General features: G+C 47.5%; 1 protein-coding gene across 4 annotated transcripts in view; it reads left to right on the top strand.

Annotated features, from left to right (window-relative positions):
• PHKA2 (phosphorylase kinase regulatory subunit alpha 2) overlaps window positions 1-27,300 on the top strand; it is a 70,828-nt gene that overhangs the window by 35,364 nt on the left and 8,164 nt on the right. For all 4 annotated transcript variants that reach the window (XM_049643546.1, XM_049643548.1, XM_049643549.1 and 1 more), the window contains exons 9-28: window positions 132-278; window positions 2,394-2,447; window positions 3,053-3,175; window positions 6,131-6,226; window positions 7,916-8,023; window positions 9,768-9,846; window positions 11,230-11,364; window positions 12,034-12,143; window positions 13,303-13,447; window positions 13,705-13,783; window positions 16,724-16,887; window positions 17,639-17,818; window positions 20,921-21,009; window positions 21,900-22,033; window positions 22,431-22,587; window positions 23,406-23,485; window positions 23,700-23,778; window positions 23,885-24,014; window positions 24,608-24,709; window positions 26,901-27,019. In XM_049643546.1, coding sequence (XP_049499503.1) covers window positions 132-278; window positions 2,394-2,447; window positions 3,053-3,175; window positions 6,131-6,226; window positions 7,916-8,023; window positions 9,768-9,846; window positions 11,230-11,364; window positions 12,034-12,143; window positions 13,303-13,447; window positions 13,705-13,783; window positions 16,724-16,887; window positions 17,639-17,818; window positions 20,921-21,009; window positions 21,900-22,033; window positions 22,431-22,587; window positions 23,406-23,485; window positions 23,700-23,778; window positions 23,885-24,014; window positions 24,608-24,709; window positions 26,901-27,019 — 2,310 coding nt within the window. The remainder of the gene's footprint in view (window positions 1-131; window positions 279-2,393; window positions 2,448-3,052; window positions 3,176-6,130; window positions 6,227-7,915; window positions 8,024-9,767; window positions 9,847-11,229; window positions 11,365-12,033; window positions 12,144-13,302; window positions 13,448-13,704; window positions 13,784-16,723; window positions 16,888-17,638; window positions 17,819-20,920; window positions 21,010-21,899; window positions 22,034-22,430; window positions 22,588-23,405; window positions 23,486-23,699; window positions 23,779-23,884; window positions 24,015-24,607; window positions 24,710-26,900; window positions 27,020-27,300) is intronic.

The following is a 27,300-nucleotide window of genomic DNA, read 5'->3' as shown; positions in this document are numbered from 1 at the left end:
TAGGAAAAAGCTCCACTCAGAATTGGCACACTTATTCAGGTGTTCCTTGGGGCTAAGGTCATGGTCTCTAGATACCGTACGTAACTATCAGCGCCTCCCAGGTTAAAGCCACCTGTTTGTTTCTCGTTCAGTCTATTCTGTTCTCCATGCTGCCAAGAGCATCAACGTCTAAGGAGATTGACGCTGGACTTCTTTCCATTATCTCTTTCCCGGCCTTTGCAGTGGAAGATATGAACCTTGTGAATGTGACCAAAAATGAAATTATTTCCAAGCTCCAGGTAAGCGTTGATCAGGCTGGTGCCCCCCTACCCTGTGTTATGTGCCCCTTTCATGTGATCACATGGAGCCGCTCGCCCGGGCCTCAGTTCTCCGTGAGGTCAGAGGCTTGGTTTATCTGAGTGGACTCAGAGCATCCAGAGCCGAGTCTACAGGTGAGAAAACAAAGGCTCAGAGCGTTCAAGTGTCTTAGTTCTTCTCCTGATAGCAGAGCTTGAGCTCAAGCGCCCAAGCCGGCGCCTTTGAACCCCGATTCGTATCCCTCCTGTACTTCTAAAGCAGAGCTGCTTAACCCGTGAGAGATCACAGACTTCTTTGAGAACGTCTCGAAAGCTATAAAGTCCCTGCCAGAAAAAAACGCACACGTCCCAGTATCCTCCAACTTCATGCACAATTTCTGAGGACTTGACAATCCCCAAGTTACACTGAGGCTAAAAGAATCCCTGCCTTATCAAAAAGAATGAAATTTTGCCATTTGCAACTACGTGGATGGAACCAGAGGGTACTATGCTAGGTGAAATTAGAGACAAATATCATCTGACTCCACTCATATGAGGACTTTAAGAGACAAAACAGATGAACGTAAGGGAAGGGAAGCAAAACTAATATAAAAACAGGGAGGGGGGACAAAACATAAGAGATGTTTCTCCATAAATATGGAGAACAAACGGGGTTACTGGAGGGGGTGTGGGAGGGGGGATGGGCTAAACGGGTAAGGGGCATTAAGGAATCTACCCCTGAAATCATTGTGGCGCTATATGCTAACTAACTTGGATGTAAGTTAAAAAAAAATTTAAAAAAAAAATCCCTGCCTTGAGGTGAAATGCACGAACTATAATACAGTACACCAAGCTGAGAATGTTATTAAATAGTCCAGGCAACTGGATTTATCAGTAAAATGATGAAAAATGTAAGTTTCCTTAAAAAAAATTTACATTTCCTAAGCCAAAATCTTCATATTGATGATCCTGCTTAGATTCCATAGAAATGATTTTAGCCCTTGGATTCAAAGGGGTTAAAGGGTCCCCAGTCATACCCCCAAAGAAGCTGTCTCACGGTTTAGTGGAGTAAAAGCAAGCTGTTTCAGCTCGTCCAGGTAGGCAGGGAGTTAATGCAGGGAATGAAGTGTTTAAAGGGGAGCGGGTTCTGGGCTGGGCCTCCCCAGGACTCCCAGAACACCGCAGAGCTGGCCACACAGAGCGTGCTTGCCTCCGCAGCCAGCGCTAAAGCAGCCCCAACTGGGAGCGGGCACCCAGCACTGCCATCCAGGGATTAGGGAGGCACGTTAACAGCGCGGTGCCACCGCCCTTCTTTCTTAACACCCAGAAAGCCGAAGACGAATAGAATATCGGAGCCTGCAGCAGGAAAACCAGCAGCAACAGCCCTGAGTCCTAGGAAGCCCCACCCACCCCACCCTACCCCTGCCCCCACCTCGCCGCCCTACTTCTTTGCATCCAGAGCCTAACTGTGAGGAGTCTGAAATGTCCTTTCTGCTATCCAGTCTTTCAAGTAGAAGTAGTCCAGTCCGAGTGTCTCCCTTAGTGGCTTTTGCAAGCAGTGAGGGTCCCTTTGCATCTTTGCGTGATACAGCCAATCAGACTGAAAGGCTGGTCACTCTGAACTCTCAGTAATTACTCTCCCAGCCCTGATACTCTGACGGAAAGTGTTGGCATTCCCTCGTTGGCACTAATCAAACCTGAATTTACTTTGCTTATTACTTAAAAATAACTTTTTGTGGGGCGCCTGGGTGGCGCAGTCGGTTAAGCGTCCGACTTCAGCCAGGTCACGATCTCGCGGTCCGTGAGTTCGAGCCCCGCGTCAGGCTCTGGGCTGATGGCTCGGAGCCTGGAGGCTGTTTCCGATTCTGTGTCTCCCTCTCTCTCTGCCCCTCCCCCGTTCATGCTCTGTCTCTCTCTGTCCCAAAAATAAATAAAAAACGTTGAAAAAAAAAATTAAAAAAAAATAACTTTTTGTGTTGAGAACAAAAAGCACTTGGTACACATTTCGTTCGTTACTAAAAGATTGATGGGAATGGGGGTGAAGGGCTGACGCGAATCAAAATAAAAAGGCAAAGAAATTCTTCTGTTTCATCGAATGCACTTTCTTTTTCTTCTTAGGGGCGTTATGGATGCTGTCGCTTCCTTCGAGACGGTTATAAAACCCCAAGAGAGGTTGTACTTAAATATTGTTTCTTATAGTTCCTTAAGTGCTTCATATTTAAGTCACCACTGTGGTGTTCTTCTTTCCTTGATTATAAAATTACACGTTGGAAAATTGGAAAGGGAAGTCTTAATTTTGGAGACAGGGAGGCTGAAGTTAGGCAATAGAAGAATAAGATCATCAGGAGGACAGCAGGCTGGTGGTTTAAAAGCAGCCTGTAGACAAGGACAAACAGTTCTGTGGCTCACATGATGTTTTAAAGAGCAACTGTGGCCTCCCTCTTGAGTTTTTTCTGCCATCGTGACTGATAGAGTGATTTCAGTAAAACAGATAGTCTGCCAAGCATCGTGATCGGCCAATTGCTATTTATTTGTTAGGGATATAGGAAGCTTAATATAAACTACTAAGGAGTCTTGTGTACATTTCTGATTTACTTTTCCGAAATTTTTCCACGGAAAACTGCCAAAAATAGCTTCTCCCCATTAAAGCAGACTCCTAATCGTTATCAGCCGCAAAGCTGGGTTGAATCAGAAAGCGAGGGAAACCCAGTGAGGTACGATGGTGTTATATATGTGATCTGACATCACCTTTTAGATGGTCTCCTGTTTGATTCCAGGACCCAAACCGATTGCATTATGACCCTGCTGAACTCAAGCTCTTTGAAAACATTGAATGTGAATGGCCTGTGTTCTGGACATATTTCATAATAGATGGGGTCTTCAACGGTGACGCCGTTCAGGTGAGAAAGTGCTGGGTGTTGTGTTGATAATCAGCATTTTCATTCCATGGGTGTGCCGATTAGTATTAGAACATAAGGTTATGCAAGAATTGAGGGCGCTTTAAGTTATCTGTTGCCGCTTACCGAGCTTTCCCAAAACATAGTGAATTAAAGCCACAACTGCTTTGTTTATTTGCTCACGATTGCCCCGTTTGGGCAGGGCTCGGCAGGGACGGGTTGTTTCTGCTTCACTTGGCGACAGCTGGTTCGCTGGGGCTGGAGGATGGCCTTCCAAGATGGCCTCACTCACCTGGCCTGCAGCTTGATGCTGGCTGTTGGCTGGGACCTCGGCTGGGCTTGTGGGCCCAGGCCTTGCTTCTCACAGAAGTGTAGTCTCTGAGCAGTTAGGCTTTTTCCATGGTGGTCCTCTTCCCCCAGAATGCAAGAGCAAAAGCTCCCACGCCTTCTTCAGGCTTAGGCCTGGAACTGGCCGGGTCACTGTTGTTGCATTCTCTTGTTTAAAGGGTCGTGCCACATTCAAGGGGAGGGGACTACACACAGGCACGAGTAACGGGAAGCGGGGCTCATCGGGGACCACTTTGGCCCACACACGTTTAGTTCTGTTGTCTTCTTCTCACCTGCCTAGGCTTCTGCTGCCTTCAGCTCTAGTCCAAGAGTACCCTCAGCTAACATGTAATGTAACAGCTTTCTAACTGGTGGCCCAGCCTCCAGCCTCACTCCCTGCTGGTTCTCTATACCATTGCCAGGGGCATCTTATTAAAAAGCAAATTAGATTGTGTCGCTGCTTTGCTTAAGAGCTTCCAAAGGCTCCGGTTTGCCTTGGTATAAGGTCGTCACATGTTTTGTGGGGTCTCATAAGATCTGGCCCTTGTATTCAACACTGTAACCTGATTTCTTACGGCTCACTTACTTTCTTGAGTTCTGGGATGCCCTGAAACCCTTTCCATCTTTTGGACAGTCCGTGCTGTCTCCCCTCTTCTTAAATACCCAGGTCCTGGTTTTCTCCCCCAGCTGCCCCTCTCTCCTTCACTTGATTCACTGTAAATGTCTATTTTTTCAGAAAGCCTTCTCTGATCCTAAAAGTTGGATTAAAAAAAAAAAGCCTTTTATATGTCCCACAGTACTTACCACACTATGGCACCTATAGCTGTATTTAATCTCCCACTTACCTGTCAGAGCACCCTGGTGGAGGCGGTCTTTGACCACTTCACTAATCTTTCCCTGTGCCTGGTGTGTATAGTAAGTGCCGAATAAAGATCTGTTAATGCGGCATCCATTGGTTCAAGACAGACTTCTTCAGCATTTGCTGCTGTGCATACTTTGGTACGCATTAGAACAGACCCATCCTCGTGAACCGTATGTGAATGACTGACAGACAAATGCTTCACCGCTGTCTTAACCTGTTCAGAGCACATGTACTGGCGTGGGATCAGAAATCAAAGATTTATTTTGGTTTTGAAAGCCGCCTCTGCTCAGAAATTCTGAGAGGGGTTTCAGAAGTGGGTGTAGGGGCCACGGGCAGGCCACCCCAAGATGGGCCACTTTGGCATGAACATTATTTTGAGTTAAAAGTAATCAAAACCCAGTAGATTCCAGAAAAGCTCTTAAGCTCCCCCTCAACTGCCTGCCTATACCAGAAAGAGAGCTTCTGACACGATTCCTCTTTACCTCAGAAACTTAAGTGCAGAGCAGGGCAACCTTTGTTTTCCCAACATCTCCTCTCATCTTCCTGCAAATGGTCTTCCTTCCCTTTGTATCCTCGGACCCCTACCCCTCTCCTGAGCTCAGGATGTCAGATAAACCTCGTGTTGCCTCACTGTCTTCAGAATCTCCTGTGTGGATTCCCCATATGTATGTAACTAAATTTGATTTTCTCCTCTTAATCTGTCTCATGTCAGTTTGAGTCTCAGTCCAGCTAGAAGGACCTTGAAGGGCAGAGGGAATTCTTCCTTCCCAACATGGCAGTAAGCTTGAAATGTTAATGTTCCCCTATCGTTGATACTTACTGTTATGCTTGGGGATTATCTTGGGTCTTATGTTTTCGGTCTTTTTATCCCAGAACTGAAAGGTCTCAAAAGAATTGATTTGGAATTTCAATTGTGATGAAGTTTGACAGTTATTACAAACAAAAGGTTGAGAAGACAAAAAAGAATGTGCTTTAGGACCTTATTTTCTAGGCCTCGTAGAATTTACTACTGTTAGCCCTATTCTGTCTCTTCCACTTGATGCCCAACGATCTTTAAAAAATGACACACCCCTGCTCAGACTTTGTTGTCCACAAATTTCAAAAGTAAAGAAAATGAGATCTGAAAGGCATTTGATTAGGTTTTCCAAAGATGAAATGTGTTAAATAGCTGGGTGGCTGGGTTAAGGATTGTTTTTCCCCTTTTGTCTATTTCCTTTTCATACATAGGTTTTTTATCGCTGCCTTTTTAATTTAATGGAAACGTTTACATCAACAGGTTTTGTTATATTGAGCAGTGCATCCTAAGAATCGGGTCCATGAATCATAGTACATACACTTCCTTTTCCTCACATCGGGTTCAATTTTGCAAGTATTTGTTGAGCAATAAATGTTTGAATGAGGGCTTTTTAAGTGGAAAACCGGTAGGTCGAAATAGGGATACCCTGCTTAAGATCTGGCCTCCACTCCAAGAAGTTTATACAGGCTAGCTGGTGAGACAAAATTTACATATGTGAGACGTTAAGGGTGAAATATTGAAGTCATGAGTTCAGACAATACAGAAAAGCCCGACGCGTTTAGCTCCTTCTAATCTTTGCTGTTGGCAAGAGTCCTAGTTCCTCCTGCCCTCCTGAAGTGGAAGGTATTCATGCATTTCTTGGCCCTGTGTCCTACTAGTAATCTGTTGCCAAGAGAGGTATTTTTGTATGTCGTACTCCTGTTACAGTGTTAGTGACCCCTCTTTCATGCTGGGGCATGGGGCCATTTTTCAGGTCCAAGAGTACCGAGAGGCCCTGGAGGGAATATTAATCAGAGGCAAGAACGGGATCCACCTGGTGCCAGAACTGTATGCCATCCCACCTAACAAGGTAACCGAGAGCTGCTTATCTAAAATGAAGTGAATTCGTGCTTGGCCTTTTGGTATTTTTCATCCCCCTTTCAGACCTAACACCTTTTCTCCAGAAGTGGTCTCTTTAGCACCAAGCTAGGTACGGGGCACAAAGGGGTTACAGTGCCAGCTCTGTCTCGACGAGGGTTACAGGCTAGTGGGGGGTGAAGGAGCTGGTCTGGGGAATGGAGGCAGACATAGAGCGGCGTTGCAAAGGCCTAGTGCGTTAGAGGACCTGCAGGCACTGGGGTGGAGAGGGGCCGAGAGACAGCGACACCTCCCCAGGGAGGCAGGAGCTGGCCCAAGGGTGGGGGGAGGCAGAGCCAAGCTGTCTTTTGATCCAGACACTTTGCCTTCTGTTCTTTGCATCAAGTATTTCTCATTCCAGATCTTTGCAATCTTTCTTAACACTACTTACATTTCAAATAGCCTTAACGTACAATCTGACTGTGAAAGTAATCCTGTACACTGTAAAACATCCAGGATTCTGTAGAAAGGAGAAAATACTTCTCTGTCCTCTTACTACCCAAAGATAACCAAACTTGCTACCAACGATAACTCTGACATTTTGCAGAATCTCCTTCCACACTGTCGTGCTAGCAGCTCATTTTGGTTACTGACACGGTTAATTCTGTGTAGTTTACGAGTTTAAGGTTTTCTTAATGTTTACTACGGCAGCAAATTTTAACAATTTATTAATAACATCACTGATTAATCCACAGAGTATGACTCCCCCCGTGGTGTGACTTTCCCTTTTGGAGAAGGAGAAGTGTTTCCTATTTTCTTCGATTGCTGTGTTTTCTGCAGGAAAAAAGCGGTCACTAATATTAACCCCAACCAGCGTTGTAATGGCTAAAAACCCGAAGGTCAGGGGTACCTGGCTGGCTTAGTCGGTAGAACATGTGACTCTTGATCTTGGGGTTGTGAGTTCCAGCCCCATGATGGGGTAGAGTTGACTTGAAAAAAAAAAATAATAAATCCGAAGGTCAGCATGGAGTTTACATCAGAGAAAATTGCAGACTGACTTTTACAATGTATATGCAGCACTGTCCATCTGAAAAAAGAACTGTAGCTTATTTTGATGAGTCAGAAGCTCCCAGTGGATCCAGCTTATTGAGTCCCTGGTGGAAAATTAGTGATCTAATAGTACAGTACTATTTTTCCTCAATAAATAGTGCCACCTTCTGGTAACCGTCTTGCATAGGCTCACAGTTTGTGAGCTCCTGGGGATAACAAGACAGGAGGAACCTGACTTAGCATCCTGCGATGCATTGCCTTGGCTATAGGGCAGTGCTTTAGATCATCGTACCCATCATATAGACGAGCGCGAGCATGAGCTGCGAGACTTCTTGCTGCCCAGAGCGGTGCTCACAGAAGGCAGTCCAGGCTCCGTGTGCCTGCCTCTGCCTTCTGCCATCAGTGTGCTTGTGCGAGGGGCGCTGGCCTGGAGCCAGGCCTGGATTTCAGTTCCATTTCGGCTGCGTTTAGCCACGTGGCCCCCACGCAAAGGCCTTAGCTCCTCGGCCTCCCTGCCCCAGCGCTCGCACAGGACTGGCTTCGGGGATCGAATGAGTGGTGTTTTGTAAATCCTCAGCGCGCTTCCCGATGTACAGTGACGTGGGCCTCCTTATCCTCTGACATTCTGACTTTGGGTTTTTCTCTTTGCCAGGTAGATGAAGAGTATAAGAACCCCCACACGGTGGACAGAGTTCCTCTGGGGAAGCTGCCCCATCTGTGGGGTCAGTCCTTGTACATCCTCAGCTCGCTGTTGGCAGAGGTAGGGGACTTGGGGACCTCACAGACTGGAAGCCATCTGATTTGAGGTACAGGGGACCCTAGAAGAGCGTAGGAGCTCTGCCCCACGTGGCTGTGAATGACTTTGGCAACTCAGAGTTGTAAAGGCAGCTGGACTGGGTCGGCTCTGAGGCCTGCTGCCTGGGCTTGTGTGCCCATATTTACTAAATCAAGCCACTTCAGAATTCGCTGCGTGCCAGGCACCAACCCCCCTCACATTCCTGGCCTGTGGCTGGAACCTGGTTGAGTCGATGGTCAGCAGGAGACTAGAAGCTTCCCAGTCAGGATCCGCACATGTGTGAAAGATACAGGTTTGGAGAAGTCGGCTTCCGGCTCCCCTGGCACAGTCCTGGGCACAGGAAATGGCGTGGCTGCACAATCTGTCTATGTCAAGGGGCAGGGAGGGGCTCATTTTCCTGTGGTGCGTTTTGTGTCAGGTGTTCCCTCAGCCCCCAACACCCTTATTTAGAAGGTCTGCTGCCTCTGACTCCTTTCTTCTTGTTAAATGTTCTCTCGTCCCCAGGCTTAAGGTTTTAAAATGCAAATGCTTTTTTGTCCACTAAAAATGAATCCCCCTCCCCAACGGGGGTGATGGTGTAGATAGTGTGTGGGTGAGGTTATCAGATGGGTTCATCTGTCCTCGGGGGCTCCTGCCCAGCTGACTACTCTGGGCCCCCGGGGAGGGGTGTGGAGGAAAGAGTCCCGGGGGAAGAGCTAGGAGCTCCAGCCTGTGAGGCTGGCCCAGTCCTGTGTGTTCTGTCAGACTCTAGAAGTTGGAGGTGGGGAGCTTGAGTAGTGGCTCCAATACCACTGGGGTTCCTAGTGTGCAAAATATCAGAAGTAAAGATCTCACAGTAGCAGCGGCCCTTAGGAGCTGCCGGTGCTGAGGTGGGGCGGCTGTTTCATGGGTGTGACTGCCTCCTCCATTTCATGGTCAGACACATTTCATGTGTCTTGTCTGCCTCTTACTAGCTCTCTGGCCTCAGGAGCCTCGGTTTCCTCATCTGTAAAGTGAAGAGGTTGGGCTTGATCATTTTCTGCATTACTTTCCAGCTCTGATGTCTGTGTCAGTGAGATGGGGGAACAAACAGCTGTTTCTTCCTCTTCCATGTAAAGGCCTTCATTTAGGCCCAGCACTGGGTCGGATTCTTCCTCAGAACTCCTAGAACACCTTGATCCCCTTGCTGAGGGCTCCAGTCCTTTGCAGAAGATGTGAGGAGATCCATATGCAAACAGCGCTCTTTGCAAGCAGGGATGGGAGCTTTGTGTTTCAGGATAGTCACCCCGGGGCCAAGTCCCCTCTCTGCCACTTACCTTAAGTGCTTCATACGGTTTCCCCACTTATAAAGGTTTCCCCACTTATAAAATGATAATCGTAGTGCCTCCCTGTTTGGAGGCCTGAGTGTGGCCAGGCATGTGGAGGGGCTCAGCACGGGACCCGGCGAGGAGTAAGGACTCGGGAAGTATTAGTCACTATTGCTCTTTTCGCTCACACGAGACGCTGGCGTGTCTGACTAGCTTAGAGAGCTGGGTGCTGGAAACACAATACGTGTATCAGTGGCTATCCAAAAGGTGTACTGTGTTTCAGAGAAGATAAGCAATTGATTTAAACAACGTAAAGGAATAAAATACTGAATATTTTGAGCCCCAAAATATTTCATTCTCAAAGTTGGGTTTAAGGTGAAATTTAATTGTATTTTATAGTGTTAATTCTCCTCTTGTCCTAGGGATTCCTTGCCACTGGGGAAATTGATCCCTTAAATAGAAGATTTTCCACTTCCGTCAAACCTGATGTCGTAGTGCAAGGTTTGTGAGCGTGTTTACTGTTCATATTCAACCGTCTAAAACCAATGCTCTTTTTAATGCAAAAGATTCCCTAGTTTCCCATCCCACTTTGTAAAAAGTATGTATGTGTGCTCTAGCATTTATCACTTACTTCCTGGACATACCTTCTATAACTCACTAGTTCCCAAAGGCAACAGTATTCTTCCAACCACAAAGTTACTTTCTACAAAGCCATTGTTTCCTTGAATCTAAATCTTGATCGCAGTTGGGGCACAAGTGATTCACCGCGCGTCATTTGTCATTACTGAAATTCTTTAAAAAGTAGAACATGACCCTGGTGAAAATTCAGAACCCGAGTGAAGGTTTACTCGTTGCTTCCTTTGAGGTGTGACTTCTCTGCAGAGCTGCAGGCCCATGTTTTTCACCTGCCTCCCCTCCTGTCCAGCCAGCAACTCTTTCAGAGAGGAGGAAGGCCAGCCTGGGCCGCCGCAGTGCTGTCCCTGCCGAGCCATGTGATTTCACCACCCCGTGCCTCGGGGTCATCGTAACTGGTGCCCCCTCACAGGGTGGTCCCGAGATGCACCGCAGTTGTCACCAGGAAAACCCTCGGTGCGGGTCCTGGCTCACCGGTTCCCCTCCCTCCTGGGGAGGACTCGTGAGGAGCTTGCAGGCCTCTTACGTAGCCGAGCAACTTACGTGGCAGCTGATATCAACGCACGTGGTGTACAGGCCTTATTTCCTCTAAATTACACCCTATGTTTCTTAAGGACAAGGCCCGTACTGTTCTTGTAGCTTCTGTGTTGATTGGCACACGGTCAGTCAACAGGTTCAAAGCAATTATTGAACAAATGAAGGGCAGCCCTCTCTGCGGCCATGGACTCATTTCCCCACCCCTGCCTGTGATGCGGCAAGAGGCCCTGCGTCGCTCCCGTGCTCCGGGACCTCAGACACACACCCAGCTGTCACAACATTGCGATCAGATAGAAATCGTGACGGTTGTGATTCTCATCCATGTCTTAACACGTGAGGCTCAGAGGTCAGCTCACGCAGGCACCCAGAGCTGACAGCTGGAGGCACCAACTCCACTCTCACGTCCAGGTGGACTGATTCACCTGACTCCACAGTCTTCGCTTGACCACGACACACGCTGCTACGCCAGCCCCTAAATCCACCGGGCTGCTTTTCCAGCTGCAGGCCGGGACCAGCTGATGGGTCTTCAGCGGCGACTTTTTTTTTTTTTTAATGTAAGAGAACAGAACAGAATAGCAAATATCAGAAGGTCTGGGCTGGAGGAAGCAGAAGTACAGTTTCAGAAACTTATTCAATATATCCAATACAATATATTCTCCATGTGAGGAGACAGAAGGCCCCAGTGTAATGCAGATTCTACCCTCTTGTTCACAGTCACCGTTCTGGCGGAAAACAACCACATTAAGGACTTGTTGAGGAAACATGGGGTAAACGTCCAGAGTATTGCTGACATTCATCCAATCCGAGTCCAGCCAGGCCGGATTCTTAGTCACATATATGCCAAGCTTGGTAGGTTTGGGGAAATAGCAGGGTGGTTTTGGTGAGGGGGCATCTTGGTTCTGGGTTTCGGGTGTGGGGGAGACCGCTAGGTGTGAATTGTGAAGAATTGGGCAAGCCACCAAAGCGTGTGGCTCGACCTCTTCAAAGTGGAGAAGGGTGGCAGACCAGCACATTCTCACTCAATTCAGTAGATGTCACCAGAGCTTGGCTGTGCCCTTCGCCAGATCTGTTGTAAAATAGGGCACCACCTCTGAAAATTTGCAATTGGATCAGTCTTGTGTCTTAATAGGTTTCTGATTTTTATCTGTATCCTTAGAAAATGCTCATTCACCCATTCAAATGGGAGGGGGGTTCTCTTTATCTAAAATCTAACTTTGTTTAGTATTATGGCTCAATACTAAATAAATTAGAAGTAAACATTTCATAAAGTTCCGTCAATAGTTTAACTCCATATAGGTGTTGAATCAGGTGCCGTTTGTATACATGCATGAGAAGAAGGTGGCAGGATTTGTTTATAATTCATCCTTGCCCCATTTTAAAGAAGGGTTGGATGGTATTAGAAACACCAAACCCCAAAGTGGGTTAGCATGAAAATAAGCCCAGTCTTAGCCAAAGTCGCTTGGATTAGATGTTGCTATATCGGTCCTAACTCTCATTTCTCTTTTATTTTTCAAATAGGACGGAATAAGAATATGAAATTAAGTGGGAGGCCATATCGGCACATTGGCGTCCTTGGAACATCTAAGCTATATGTGATTAGGAACCAGATCTTTACTTTTACACCCCAGGTGAGGAGAGCAGACCAGCAGCAAAGCAGCACTCATCCTTTGATTAGGTTCCCTTTTCTTCCTGGTGAGCTACTCAGAATGAGGCAGAAGGTGCATGCGTATGTTCAAATAGAAATTCATACTGTGACACCCAGTACCTAGTACGATTCTTTATTCCCAATAGGTGCTCAGTGACTGGGTGTGCCGTCACTCTCGGTCAGGAGTAGTAGTGAAATTCACTCCACTTTCCAAATTCACTAGCGCCGTGTCACTTGACTTGCAGCCCTCGTGCCTGTGATTGCTGTAGTCCCTAACCCTTGTTTAGGTTGTCATCGGACCCTCTGTGCAACACACAGCCGGTCTGATTTTCAGGCCCCAACCCACCTGAGGAGATCCTAAATATACTGATTATAGAGCCTTTTTCTCAGAGTCTTTGTTTACAAAGGAAGGTAGTCCGGCAGAACCCAAACCAAATGTTTTTCATCCATTTGGCCAGCTAGAAAAATCAGCTGTGGGCTCACTTTGTCACCGTGGGCACAGCACCCCACCACCTGATCACACTGTCATCCGTGGGGTCACGGGTCAGTAGCCCCAAGTTGTCCTTTTTCACCCTAGCCCATGTTGTTCACTTCAGTCTTGTGAGTTATTTCCCTTTGTAACAAATTTCAGACCAGAGCTGAGTGTGGACTGGTCCAGAGGCTAGAACAGTTTGATTTTCAGCGACACCAGGCCGTAGTGCCTTTAGTTCACATTTACCAGGCCCTCTATCGGGTAAACACAGTCTCCACATCTCACCGGCTCTCAGTGCCCTCACTTCCCTGACTTGGAAATCCTCTCCGAGCCCAGCAGCCTTAGAATGCGTAGGAATTAAGGAGTTATTGATTTCCTTTCAGAGACCGTGGTGTTGGGCTGCGTGCTTAAATCCTCATCCACGGAGCTATAAATGGATCTAGCCACGCACCTTTCCCTTCCAGGCTAATGTAGCTATGGCTCCCGGGTAGGCGACAGATCAATTTTTGTCTGATTGCAGGGAGAGCCCTGTGATGGGGGAGGATTACAGCCAGGATTGAGCTCCTTCTCTGGAAACAAAATGCAAGGATTAGTGCTGCCACGAATGACAGCTGGGGTTGTGTCGAGGGAGTGAAGGACAGCTTTTTACTTGGCCTGATCTGACTTGCAGTTTACCGACCAGCATCATTTCTACCTGGCCCTGGACAATGAGATGATTGTGGAGATGCTGAGGATCGAACTGGCCTACCTGTGCACCTGCTGGCGGATGACGGGCAGACCCACGCTCACCTTCCCCATCACCCACACCATGCTCAGTAACTCCATGAACTTGATCTGATTCGTGTCCCCCCTGTTGGTTTGGGCCCTTTTCAAAATGTTTGAAATGAGGCCCACAGACAAAGCTAAGTACTGAAGGGGGTTCTCAGCAGTTTGCTTTCTGAGGTCAGGAATCTTCTATGCCATAAGTATTTTAATTAGATTGTGTTGATGAAAATATTTCAGCGCATGCCCGGAAAACCAAAAAGTATTCCCAGATTAAATAAACTAATTTGTCTTTTTTTTTTCCCCTTAGCAAATGATGGTTCAGACATTCATTCTGCAGTTCTTTCTACAATTAGAAAACTAGAGGATGGATATTTTGGAGGAGCCAGGTAATTTGTGATTTTTAAACTTATTTTTTATTTCTTTTTTTAGGTATCCGTGACCTTTCTTAAAAAGTCTTCTGCTGCCCTTCTCCGCTTTTCATATGAATCACTGAACATAGAAGCATGGAGTTTAAAGTAAAAAAGAAGTTGAAACTTACCCGTTCACCCACGTGAAACTGGAATCCTTGCTAAAGCCGCTTTTGGGGGTGTTTGTGATACTTTTACTGGTGCCAGGTGGCTTGAGGCATAGGGAGGTGAACATGTCAGGTCTCTCTAAAGTGGCGTTCTCAGAACGCATGTATGGAATGCTGTGTCTGTCTCTAGTAAAGGGCCCGGAGGAAAACACCCAGTGCCTGGGATCTAACAGGTGCTCAGTGAATACTCCTTGAATTGACTTGAGTGTGTTATGACCTTAAGACTAATTCATAGAACTTTACAGATTCCCTGAGGGGCCCTCAGAGCAGAGCCCTTGAATGGGCCTGCCTAGACCATTGTCCTCTCATCCTCAGTGGAGTGATACCTATTCCAGTTGACAGGCCCACAGTACCACAGATGCTCCCAGGGGATGGTTAAGCACCTTGAGGGATAGAGGGGCCTCACCTCCTGGGAAAACCCATTCCATTTTTGTACCCTCTGACTGTCACAAGGCAGAAGTTTTCTCTATAGCTTCTATGCCCTAATCTCCAAATCCTTTGGAATATGCCAGAAGGGTTCCAGAAGAACCTCACTGTACAGCTAGCCCTGAGTGAGGTGTGACCCTTCCTGGGCTCTGGCGTCTTCTGTTGGTTCCCTGATAGAATGTCAGTCACCAAGTGTTTGGGCCTTGAAGTTGGCCCTTCTCCCATCTCCCCACACTTGGGACTCTGCTGCCACTGCAGTGGTTTTTAAAACTGTGGTAAAATGCACGTAACCTATAATTTACCATCTTAGCCATTTTAAAGTATATGGTTCAGTAACACTGTGTTCACATTGTTGTGCAACCAATCTCTAGGACTCTCTTCATCTTGCAAAACTCAAACTCTCTACCCGTTAAACACCACCTCCCCATTTCTCCCTGACACCCACCCTTCTATTTTGTGTCTCTAGATATCTCATCTAAGTGGACTCGTCCAGTATGTTTTTCTGTAACTGGCATATTTCACTTAGCCTCACGCCCATAGTTGAGTCCCTGTGTTTTGAAGTGCTGGGGTTCACACCTCTGCTCACAGAGCATGCTGCGGCTTTGCCGTATACTTGAATGTCCCCACTCCGATCTTCTCCTGGAGTGTCAGTGAGACCGTCCCCAGCATTTTGCCATCTACGTTTGCAGCACGAGCGCCATAACTGCAGTAGGCATGCACTTTGGAACGTTCCACCTCCGGTTTGGAGAAGTTACCGCCTGGTGCACGGCGTTATAGCCAAGAGAAAATACCATACGTTCCTAATTAACTTTTGCAAAATAAACTCTTTAATTGAAATCTAATCATTGTCAAAAAGGATACTGTCTCCAGTTAATTGCTCACTTGCAGTGCCTTCTTTGTTGCTTTGGATGCACTGTCTGACTTAGTCTTCACTTTGCGTCGTGGGCTGTATTCCTGTTTGACAGACCAGGACCTGTAGGCTCAGAGGGCGAGGGGCTCGAGATGAATAGGTGCAGAATCTCTATATGAACCCAGAAACCAGGCCTCAGCCTCCATGCTGAGCTGGATGAGGGCTCCCACGAATCTGGAGGGCCTCCTGTTTATAGAGCATGGCAAACGATTCGGAGGACTGTGGAAAGAAACGGGAGTGCCTAGGCTCCAAAGGGCTACCTTTCCTAAAGGAAATAATTAACAGTCTCATTTTGGCTTTTCCTTTAGGTTTGAGGGTCTTTAAAAACCCTAGATGCCAGAGTTTCCCTCTAGACCCTCCTGGGGTAGCTGGTTATCAGAAGCCTTTTTAAATTCCTGCCATTCTACCTTTGACCTGACTCCTTTCAACTTCCAACGAGAGAAACTTTCCACACTCCCCCTCACTTCCTCCTGGCCTCAGTCTCAAGGCAAAGGAATCATTAGAACTGGCCCCAAGACCCTGGTGGGAAAAAGATGTTACTTTATTAAAGGAAAGACTTTTCTTTCCTTTCCTCAGGCCATGTTTCTGGCTGTCGTCCGTTTGCCCATTGAAGCTCCAGCACCCCCGAACTCACTTGCTTCGCATACTTCCTTCTGTGTGTTCCTTAAATGTTTCTCTCGGTCCTTCCAGCTGCTAATCTGATGCTGATCTGATGTCCCAATCTGATGCTGGTAGCTCCCGGGATCCTATTGTCTTCTGCCTCTGGAGCTAACATTTTAAGAAGCACACAGTGGTGGCTTTCTGCAGGGGGTGGCCCCTCCCTTGTGCTCCCTGAACCTGGGACCCCACACTGCCAGACCCAGCTTCCAGTTTTCAGTGGAACTTTTCCCAGCCTGAAACTGTAGTAAGGCCACGCTGGGCATCTGCTCTGGTCTGGGGATGGTCCCCCATGGCATTCCTTCTAGAAAGAACTTTGCCTCTGAGACTGCCTCTCCTATCACATACCTGTGCCTGCGTGAGCATATTGCATGGTAGGTTTTCTTGTCCAGTTGTTTTAGGGCAGAAAAAACCCCCAAGGCTTGTTTGGTTCTGGTTAAAAGTGGTTTGCTCAGTCTGTTTTGTAAAACTTTGGTCGGTTCAGTGAGATAGACTTCTGTTTGTGTTGGGTTTGGGAGTAAGAAATCAGCATGATTCATTTTGGCCTTTAATATGCTACGTGCTCCCACTTTATACTTGGTATTGAATTTTCGTTTTAATTTCTTGGCTGACTACTTATGTGGGGCAGTCTGCAGAGTGATGTATTTATCGATTCTGGCAGAAGCACCATCTGGTTGTTGAAACGTTTCTCCGTGATTCATAGTGGAAGTCTGTCCACATACACCTGTATGTCTAACATAGTCTCTCCTTGGCTGGCAGAGTAAAATTAGGGAGCCTTTCGGAATTTCTTACCACGTCTTTCTACACATATCTGACCTTCCTGGATCCAGACTGTGATGAGAAGTTGTTTAATGATGACAGCGAAGGGAGCTTCAGTCCTGATTCCGACTTGGGAGGATATTTGGAAGATACCTATAATCAAGGTATGGCTTGAAATGCCTTTGCAGGTGGTTCGTTGAATATTTAAACTGTGGCATTGTGAGAAAATTGCCCTGAGACTCAAGCACAGAAAATGATTGGTCGTTAACATAACAAAAAAGAGGCTTTAGAAACTCGAGTGTATTAAAATGAGTAAAATGCGGGTTTAAAAACCTAACCTGCAGAAGTGGGGCTTTTTTTTTTTTAACCTAGAGGGACAAAGAGTGTCAGGAATGAGGATTTTTCACAAAATACGTTCTAAAGACAAACCCCCTGCTTGAATTTCCAAAGGAATGGTAGAGTGATCTAGGTTTGTAGGTTTGGTCGGGTTTGAGTGATGAAATCCTATGTACGTAACATTTTTCAAATTAAAACAAGGTTTTGGGTTGAAATGACCTGTGGTTATGGGGGCTGGGCACTCCCTAATGCTAAGCTCACTCACGGCAAAACAAAAAGTTCAGATGTTTAGCCGCTGGCCCTCAGGTTTTGTTACATATTCAGTTCATCTTGGTATCATGTGTATCTGTCTTGACCTGCATTTTCTTCTCCTAGCATGAGGTGTTCCAGACGATAACTTTATCAACACATACATTTATCCTTGTAAATTTCGTTACCCTCTGGGAGTGGGGGTGCAAGTATCTATAGCCGAATGTTGTCTCCCACTAAATCTACTCAGCGCTGCATGTTATATCACCGTTACACATTTAGAATATTTCTGCAGCTTCTTTTCACTGGCTCTTTCTCTTGCCTGTCCAGTTACAGAAAGCGAGGATGAACTTGACCAGTATATCAACCACCTCCTCCAAAGCACCTCCTCCAAGTGCTATCTGCCCCCTCTTTCTAAGAAGACAGAAGACAGCCATGTTTTCAGTGCCATCCACTCCACTCGGGATATACTTTCCGTGATGGCAAAAGCAAAGGGTTTGGAAATTCCATGTGCGTTATTAAAACTCTTTTCTGCCTGTTGAAATAACTTCTCAAAGTAATACATGAGCGTAATTTAGAAGTCAGAGAATTCTAAAAAAACCACAAAATGCAGAGATTTCCTGCCTCCTCCTCGTTGACCCAGTCCTTCTGCTTAGAGGCGACCACTTTCCACCGTTAGCTGTTTCTTCTGGCATTTACATGTCTCTTTTTCTAAAACAATGTGTGTATCGTGCAATCTTTTGATGTGTCGACTTTTATTCAGTATGTGTTGGCTTCCTCTTCTGTGGATGAGGATGTAGCTGTCTTAAATCACCACTCTTACGCTTCGCTTCCCATAACCTAGTAATGGCAGTTGTATTCAAGTTTAATCGGTATTCGCTCTTCATATTATTGTATGTGTGCAAGTATTCTCAACTGAGCTGTATAGTATATTGTGACCGTATTCGTTTTTATTTTTTCTAAAGTTCATACCACTAACTTTAGAAGTCACGAATACTATTAACTTTATTCAAAGTTGCTCTCTTTCATTTGCTTTGCCCCCAGTGGCCCACAATACAGATTTTCACAAGGCCAGTCATAGCCATGAGTCTCTCAGTTGGACTACTTTTCATAGAGCCCACAAGTCTCCTCCGTCTGCTTGGTTGTGCTCTAGGCCTTTTGCACACCTGGCATCCTAGGACTTCTCTTTACTATAATCTTTGGAATCTCCTTTGCTTATCGCTTCAGTTGGCCTCCCTGTTTCCTGAGTTTGGCACGTTCTTCTTGATTTCTTCCTTTGGTGGAACACATTCTAGAATAGTTTCGCCAAGTTTTAAAACGGTACAGGGGGCAGGCACGGTGGTGGCAGCCCTCAGCCTGCTGGTTTCGGAAGCTCCCCGCCCCGTTTGCCTGGGTGCCCTCCATGTCTGGGATGTCGATTTTATGCTGGGATCTTCCTTCGCCAGCATCCCGGAGAGTCCCTTGAGACTTCCTTGTCTCCTGGGTTGGCTCTCCTGCTTTCTGTATCTCTACTTTTCCTTTTTCTTAGCTTACTCTCTTACTCTGGTGGAAGATATCTAGTAGTTTCCCGAGAAACGGTGCTCGGTTGAGAGAACTGTCAAGGCTTTGCAAGTCTGAAAATACCTACAGATATTCTGTATATCCATTTGAGAGTTTGGTTATAGAATTCTAGGTTGAAAATCCATTTTTCATCAGAATTTTGAAATCATCGCTTCACTGTCTTTTTGCTTTCAGGCTTGCTTTTGAGAAATCTAATCCTGTTCTGGTGTTTGATCCTTCAAATGAATTGTTTTTCTCTTGGAAATTTTTTTTAGGATCTTCTCTGTTCCCAGGTTGTGAAATTTCAGGGATGTGCCTCGATCTGGGTATATTTTCATCCCCCGTGTTGGAGGCTCAGTGGGCCCTTTCAACCCTGGGAATTTTTTTTTTCTTCAGTCCTGTAAAGTTTTTCTGAAAAATGTCTTGACTCGCTTCCTTCCTTACATTTTCTCTGTTCTCTCTAGCACCTGTGAATCCACTGTTGCCCTCTCAGAGAAGTCTTTAGCGTTTCTCTTCTGTCTTCCGGTTCTCTGGCTTGTGCTCTCTTCCGAGGGCAGTTGCTTCAACTTTATGTTCCACCCCCTCGATTGAGTTTTTTCACTTTTGCTGCCAGGTTTTAAATCTCTGTTCTCTGATTTGCACCCATTCTTGTTTCGTGCATGCAATTTAATTTCTTATTACTCTAAGAATATTAACAGCAGGACTTTTTGGTTTTGCTTTCACGTTTTCTTCTCCCTAAACGTTTTTCAGGTCCCCCAAGTCAATTTTTCCTGTTTTGGCTTCTGTCTTCCACACTAGAGTCTTTCCTCCAGGGTTGGGTGTTTCTTGGTTACCTGCTCGTGCTTGACAGTCTCTAAGCGTGTAGGTGGAGCCTGTGGGATTAACGGGTGCGGGCCGGGTAGATCTCCCAGAGACACCCTACCATCTCTTTTTCAGTCTCCTTTTTGACACGTAAGGGTCTGGTTGCTTGGAGCTATATAGTCACTTATTCCACCTCAGGACTGTGCACGTCCTTTAGGTGTGCCACATACCCCACCCTCTTCACAGAGACCTCTTCACAGAGACCCTCTAGTCTTCTGTCAGGGTGAGCACGGCAGTTGCCCAGCTGTCTGGATTTGAGGAAGGGATCTAAGGAGCTCCCTGCTTCTTACACTGCTTCTCCGCAGTCTTCCTTATGTTTGGACACCCTTTCTGGAGCCCAGTTTCAGAGGTCTATAGTGCAGCAGGAGAGACTTCTGAGGATTCTCTGATACCAATCTGACTGTTGGTTTTTCCCACTGCAGGCTTGGGCTCTGGTTGTCCTTTGCTTTCTGTCTGCTAAGTCAGTTATCTTTCATCCGTCAGCTTCCCCGCTTCCAAAATGCCGTTACTACTCTCTTGTCACCCCTGCTTTCCCCTATTCTTGAGGATTTGTCTTTTAAAAAAAAAAATCATTTTCTACAGTGTTAGTGGTCGGTTGAGAGGAAGTAAAATGTGTGTTTAATTTACTAGTGTAAACCGGCGGTCTATAAGTTGCCTTATAAATATGCCCCCTCTCTCTGTTGAAAACTTCCTCTGTTCCCAAGATGATATGACCTAGCCTGGAAGACGCAGATGGTTTGGTGAATAAATAACTGGTAATGATAGCATCCAAAGGTGGTTAAACACCAGCAGTGGTAACACCTGGCGGTGGCAAAGTGAAATATACACTGGACTTCTGGAAGCCGACACCTTAATGAGGAGAAGGCCAGTGACCCCGAACACATGCTCTTCCTTCTGTCGTTCCCATCTTCCTCATCCGAAGGACAAAGGTCGGCCTCCATCAGTTCTAAGGCCCCTTCCAGTCCTCAGATGCTATGTCACTTCCCTCAGTTCCAGGAGGGAGAAGCGAGATCCATGTCCCGCTCACCTCTCGTTCCCAGGTCTAGCACATGATGTGGCTACCTGGTAAATTCTTGCTGAAATTAATTTAAATAAGTAATCGTTCCTTTAGTCGGTTCGTATTGGGTAAGGAGTAGTCGCCGTAACGCTCAAAAGAAGTATCTTATCCTTCCTCCTCCTCAGAAGGGCTTTCTTTATTCTTTTGTTTTCCAGTTGTTCCCATGACTTTGCCAACTAAAGTTCTAAGTGCCCACCGTAAATCACTAAATCTTGTTGATTCTCCTCAGCCACTCCTAAACAAGGTAAAGTATTTAGAATCCCTTTGGTCTTGTTTTGTTTTAGTGTAATGTTTTTCAATGTTGGTGTTACTCCCAAGAACTCTTTTACGGGGTTGAACTCAAAAGTGAACATTTTTTGATGTCCGGGACCTTTGGGATTAAAAGTTCTGGGTTTCAGTGGGAACCCGCTCACTTGGTTGTCTGCGATCTGCCTCTTGTTAGTATCCACAATGCATTTGATGCAAACCTGGATACTTTGCATGTAGGAAAAGGCCACTGCCTTTCTGCCCAGAATCTGTCTCACTAGAGGAAGTAAGTAAAAAGATCCCTGAGGAGAATAAAATGTCAGGGTGTTCCCACTGATTCCTATAATTCGTTTTATCTAGGAGTTTGTCTATGATTTTATCCTACGTGAATAGAAAGATTCAGTGTCTACTGAAGAATATTTTAACCTGACTTCAATTGGAGGTTGTCTAAAACTTACGTATTTTTTGTGTTTTGCTTTCAAAAAGATCTTTATTGCAGTACAGCATACAGAGAAAGGCGTAAAGGCTAGAACCGGGGGACCGGTGGAAACAGCTGCCCCCTGTGCCCTCCCAATTGCTTCCTCCCTCCACTCCGCTGGTAACTGCCGGCCTGAGTTCAAACACCAGGGCTTCGTTTTAACCCGTTTTTGAACGTTGCATAAATACACATATCTTCATCTGTTCCGTCTGGGCTCTTCAGACATTGACTAACCCAATGATTCGCTGATCAGAAATAGTAAAACATATAAATAAAAAGCTACGGAAGAGTCACTGAAACCTGGAGCACAGCAGTGACAGTTTCAAGACCCGGTTAGTGTGTCACTTCCTGGTCTTCTGAAAGTTCACATGCTCAGCCCCTCCCTCCCTGTTTGGCTTTTGTATGGCCAGGCCCCCGAAGACGACTTCCAGTGGCCCAGAGATGACCATGGTGATGTGGACTGTGACAAGCTGGTTGAGCAGCTGAAAGATTGTTCAAACCTACAGGACCAAGCAGACATTCTGTACATTCTGTATGTAATAAAGTAAGTTTATGGTCTTCACCAGCTCGAGCCTTCTCCGTGCTCCTGGACTCTTTGTTGTCGTTTTCTTGGTCTTCCAGCAAAGCAGGTCATGATTATATTCACCCACATAACCCAGGATCACCATGAGCCGACTTCTATCTCCCTCTCTACCCACCAGCTCTGGCCTCTCAGGACTAGAAGGCTTGAGTGAGGCCAGGATCTCCCTGTTTATGTTAGGCTTCTGTTTCAAATAGAAGGGATGCTTTGGTAGGATGGAACCCTCTTGGTGAGACTCAGAGGCACGGGGAGGCCCCCAAAGCTTGGCAGAATGTACAGTGATTCATTTTCCTCCCTGCCAAGTGAATCCAGCCTTTAAGCATTCCAGGTCATACTTCTGGGATTTTCTCTCTCTTGACAGGGGCCCCAGCTGGGACACAAATCTCTCCGGACAGCACGGGGTCACGGTTCACAACCTCCTCAGCGAGCTCTATGGGAAAGCTGGCTTGAACCAGGAGTGGGGTTTGATTCGCTACATCTCTGGCCTGCTCAGGAAGAAAGTGGAGGTCCTGGCAGAGGTCAGAGCAAGTGCACTGGGGCAGCCCGTTTGTTCTTTGTAGCCCCATGCCCTCTTTGTGTTAGGAAAGCTGGAGGCAAGCACCTCTTATTTGTAAAGGAAACCAGTTATCTCATACGTGGATGGCACAGGCCCTCCTCTCCTGACCTCCCACTGCTCTTGGAAGACAAGCAGAGGAAATGAGATTCAAGTTGATTAGTTTTGTTCCTTTGTAGCTGCAGAAAGAGGTTTACCAAGAAATCAAATAAAAATGCTCTGTGGCCTGGCACCCTTAAACAGAGCGTTCTTATTTCTGCACATCTGCAGTATAATCATCATTACCGTTTTAGCCCCGAGGCCCTGCAAAATCCAGAACTGCTTTCTAAGACGTTAGAGTTCAGTGTTATGGTAAGATGATGGTATTTGTTATATGTGAATAATGGAGAAACTGGCAAGCTAAGACTGTAATATGGTCATTAACCCTTAACGTTGGTATCTTAGGACTCGTGACAGCTCATCTCCCTTGTAGGATATCCGGGGATCCAATGTGTTTGCTACAGTGGATGGGCATTAAATACCCCAATGGGCCCTGCAGAGCCCGGCCCAGGCCACAAAGATCACAGGGACCCAGCCCTGCCTAGGTTGTTCAGTACGGGGTCTGTATATGAATTTTCAAATAAAGGACACCATGGGTCATAAAGTTTGTAAAGGTAAATTTCTGATTCTGTTGGGAGTGACCCTTCCCTGCTGGCCTTGCTAATCTCCACCCCACCCCACCCCCACTCTCCCCCTCCCCTCCTGCTGTCGCCGTGGCCCTCACCCTTTTCTCTAAATGAGTAGGCCTGCACGGACCTGCTGTCGCACCAGAAGCAGCTCACAGTGGGCCTGCCACCAGAGCCCCGGGAGAAGACCATCTCTGCGTAAGTCTTCAGCCTGGGGGGGGGGGGGGGGCCTGAGGTTTGTGGGGGACTGTGGGGAAAGCATCAGTGCCAGCCACCATGTAGGAAGAGGGTCTTTTTAAAAACGCTGTCACTCAGGAGCTTCCAGCAGGAAAATAAGGCTCTTCCATGGAGGGCAAGGGGCACGGCTCCTGGGCACCTTTCATGATGTTCACGTCCTGATGCTTCTTCCTAGGCCCCTGCCCCCCGAGGAGCTCACAAAGCTCATCTACGAAGCCAGTGGGCAGGACATCAGCATCGCCGTCCTCACACAGGTCAGTGAGCCGGGGAGGGGCAGGGCCGCAGCCGCCTTCCAGGCGCAGGGGCCTCTCCTCCAGCAGCCAGTCTCTGAAACACTGTCTCCACGTGTGTCTGCGTCAGGAGATTGTGGTTTACCTGGCCATGTATGTCAGGGCGCAGCCCAGCCTCTTCGTGGAGATGCTCAGACTGCGGATTGGACTGATCATTCAGGTGATGGCCACGGAGCTGGCACGGAGCCTGAACTGCTCAGGTACGATGTACGCAGGTGGACTCGCGGGGGGGGGGGGGGGGGGGGTCCTGCACCTCCCTCCCCGCCCCTAGGGGGAGCCTGCCCAAGTATCCTGGAACCGGGGCTTCCAGGCCTTTGTGTGTGCTCACGCTTTACCAGGTTCTCTCATTTAGATGTAACTTCCGCCAGGCCAGCCAGCGCACCTCGTTGAATTTCATATGTCAGGGAGAAGGAGGTACTAGAATCTTGTGCCCTGCTCCGGCCAGCTAAGTCCCTTACTGTGTCTCCTTGTGGTGAGATGTCATCCCGCATCTCATAACGCCTCTGTTGGGAGAAATCCTACCAATTTAAAAGTGTAAATCGACTACGAGATGCATTCCAACATTGGGAACCATCACAGGGTGAAAAAGGATGTGTCTGAGTGTTAAGTAAAGACACAATTGAAACCGCAGCGTTTAGCGTCACCGAGGAGTGGCACGTTTCGGCCCTGAAACAGTGGTGAGGTCACCCTGAGCAGGGAGGCCTGCTACAGCATCCTTTGTTACCCCCTCTTCAAGGCCCACCCGACTCTGCGCCACCAGCCCGATGTCAGAGACGCTTATGTTTGTTTGTAGGAGAAGAAGCTTCTGAAAGTTTGATGAACCTCAGCCCTTTTGACATGAAAAACCTTCTGCACCATATTCTGAGTGGAAAAGAATTTGGCGTTGAAAGAAGCGGTAAGTGAATGCTCAGTTCACCTCCGGGGACAGCGGCACAGGGGGCTGACTGGTGTGCCCAGGGTTGCCTACAGCCGCCACTGTGGACGGCATAGACGAGGGTAGGCTTCCTGCTTTAGGGAGATGGACGGTCCCTGGGCTCAAGATTGGGGCTCCTAGGCCTTTGTGACCCCTCATAGGCTTGCTGAGAGCGTTGCCATCGCACGTGGGTGTGTTGTGCACCCCTCTGCGCTCTGGCCTGCGCCCTCCCTCCTTCCGCTGGCCCCTATGCACGGGTGTGAGGAGGGATGAGGTGAGCAGGGTGTAGGGGTGGAAGGGCTGTCTTTTCCCAGCTCCTGCGTGCCCCACCTTTGGCTTGGGTAGAAGCACTCTCGGCCACACTCCCGTTACCCTTCAGGGGCGCAGGGTCCTCCACATGCTCTCAGCACCTTCATGCTGAGAGACTGAGCTTCACTCCATCTTGTTCACTGAGTTTTGATCTGTACCAGAACCTTCTTTGCTGTGCTAGGAAGTAGAATCGCCCAAGTCCTGGTGGAATTTTGTTCTCAAATGCTCCCTAATTATAATTGAAGCAATTATCATCTCTCCTAATAAAGCAAAATGATTTGCAGACACATTGGCAGATTTATTTCATCACGCCAAAGAAACGCCGTGCAGGCTGTCATTCTTTTTATTTAATGAGAAGGACATTGGGTACTTCGTATTTTTTCCCCAGAGCGCACACCAGCCAGCAAACAAAGGCGGCAGCATCATGCAATCAGACGTGTTTTGGTCGCTTTTCTCCTTTCCTGAAGGAGGAGCGCTCGAGATCCTTTTCCAAAAGTAATTTCCAGTTCTTTCAAATGCACAGTCCTTGAAACGTAAATATGCGAGATAAATATTTTATGTGTTCTGTTCATCAAAATCATATACATGGTTTGATGCAGATAATTACTGAAAATTTGTTATTATAAAGCTGTAGATGCTTACAAAATTGAGAAGAGACTAGTGTCACTAGAAAGCTATAAATATGTCTGGTTGCAAGCAAGGCCAGAAGAGGTCCGTCTTACATATAACATCATTTTATTGTCTTCTGTCATTGTTCAGTTTTTATAAGTTAGGAAACTCAAATAGTCTTAGAATTTTTTTTTTAATTCTGAGATGTCAGAGATCTTTCCAGCCACTGCCCACCCTACACTGGCCCTACCGTAGCTCCTCAGACCCCTTTCGCTTCTGGTTTCCACTTTCCTGGTGTCCTTCCTCGCTCTCCAGCTAATCTTTGTGATTCTTCTGCGAGTCCCTTCCTCCCTGCTGTCCTTTAAATGTTGGTGTCCCCTGACTCCTTATTTGTCTCCAGTCTCCGAGGCGGTGCCCTCTACTCCCATAGCTTCATTGAGGGCTGGGTGGGAAGGCTGGGCACCCAGGGGAGCTGCTCTAGGAAGTGGCCTTTGAGCTGCGTTTGCAGAAGGAGAAGGTGCGCCTGGCAGAGGGGAGCAGGTGGGATGGGAGGCAGCAGCACATACAAATGCCCGGCACCATGTACCTGGCTAGGAGTGTGGAGCTGCGAGGGGTAGGTGGGACTCAGGTCAGGCAGGCTTTATCCGGAAGACAGAGCTAGGCCTGGAAGGATTCCAGGCGTGCAGTGACGTGATCACACTTGCCTTTTCGAACGATAGCTGGGACCGAAGCACAGAGAACCAGTTAGCGGGGAGGGGCAGGACGCAGACAGACCTGAGTCCGGAGGCCGCTAGAGCGGGTTGGAAGTGAGGTGATGGCGGGAGCGCGTGGGTTCTTCTCCACTGGTGGCCCTGGGGCCGCTTGTTCTCCTGGGACTTCCCTCTCCAGTCCCAAGGTCCCTTATTTGAGTGGTCTCCATTTTTTACAAGGAAGCTGTGCTTTTGGAGAGTAAATTATTTTTTAAAAACAATTCGTTAAAGGGTTTGATGGCCGCTCTGGTTTTTTTGCGTGCCGCTCAAGCGATGGTCACTCTCTCACCCATTCGCTGGACGCCTGCGGAGCCCGCGCTGTGTGGCAGGTGCTGTTCCAAGTGCTAGAGACCGAGCACTGGCCAGGGCAGACGAGGCTCTCTTCTAATGGAGTTTGTAAGCACGTGGGGCAGATGTGGATAAAAATGCGCACATCGCACGCATTCCTCCCCCGGGGCGGGGGCTGCTGATAGTATCTAAGAGCCCTGTGTGCGTTTCCCCTCCAGTGCGACCCATCCATTCCTCCACATCCAGCCCTGCCATCTCCATCCATGAGGTGGGACACACGGGAGTCACCAAAACCGAGAGGAGTGGCATCAACAGGCTGAGGAGCGAGATGAAACAGGTAAGACGGAACTCTCGGTGGCGGTGCCGGGAAAGAAGTGGTTTTCATACCTGGACTCACCTCAGAAAGTGATAGAAACCCAGGGCGGGCAGGGTGCGGCCTGCTCTTCGTAGAGGATGTGAGGTCCCCTCTGTCCTGAAATCTGAACACACTCTACCCAGATATCGAAAAATTATGTGAACATTCCAGAAAATATCCTTACCCACGTTTGTCTCTGTTGCCGAGAACCACGCTTCTCGGTGGTGGGCCGCAGCCATCCCAGAAGTAGAGTTGCGCAAAAC

The sequence above is a fragment of the Panthera uncia genome, chromosome X (genome assembly GCF_023721935.1).
Source record: "Panthera uncia isolate 11264 chromosome X, Puncia_PCG_1.0, whole genome shotgun sequence".
Taxonomy (NCBI): domain Eukaryota; kingdom Metazoa; phylum Chordata; class Mammalia; order Carnivora; family Felidae; genus Panthera; species Panthera uncia.
The sequence above is the reverse complement of the archived record's forward strand: the minus strand, read 5'-3'. Positions and strand labels throughout refer to the sequence as shown.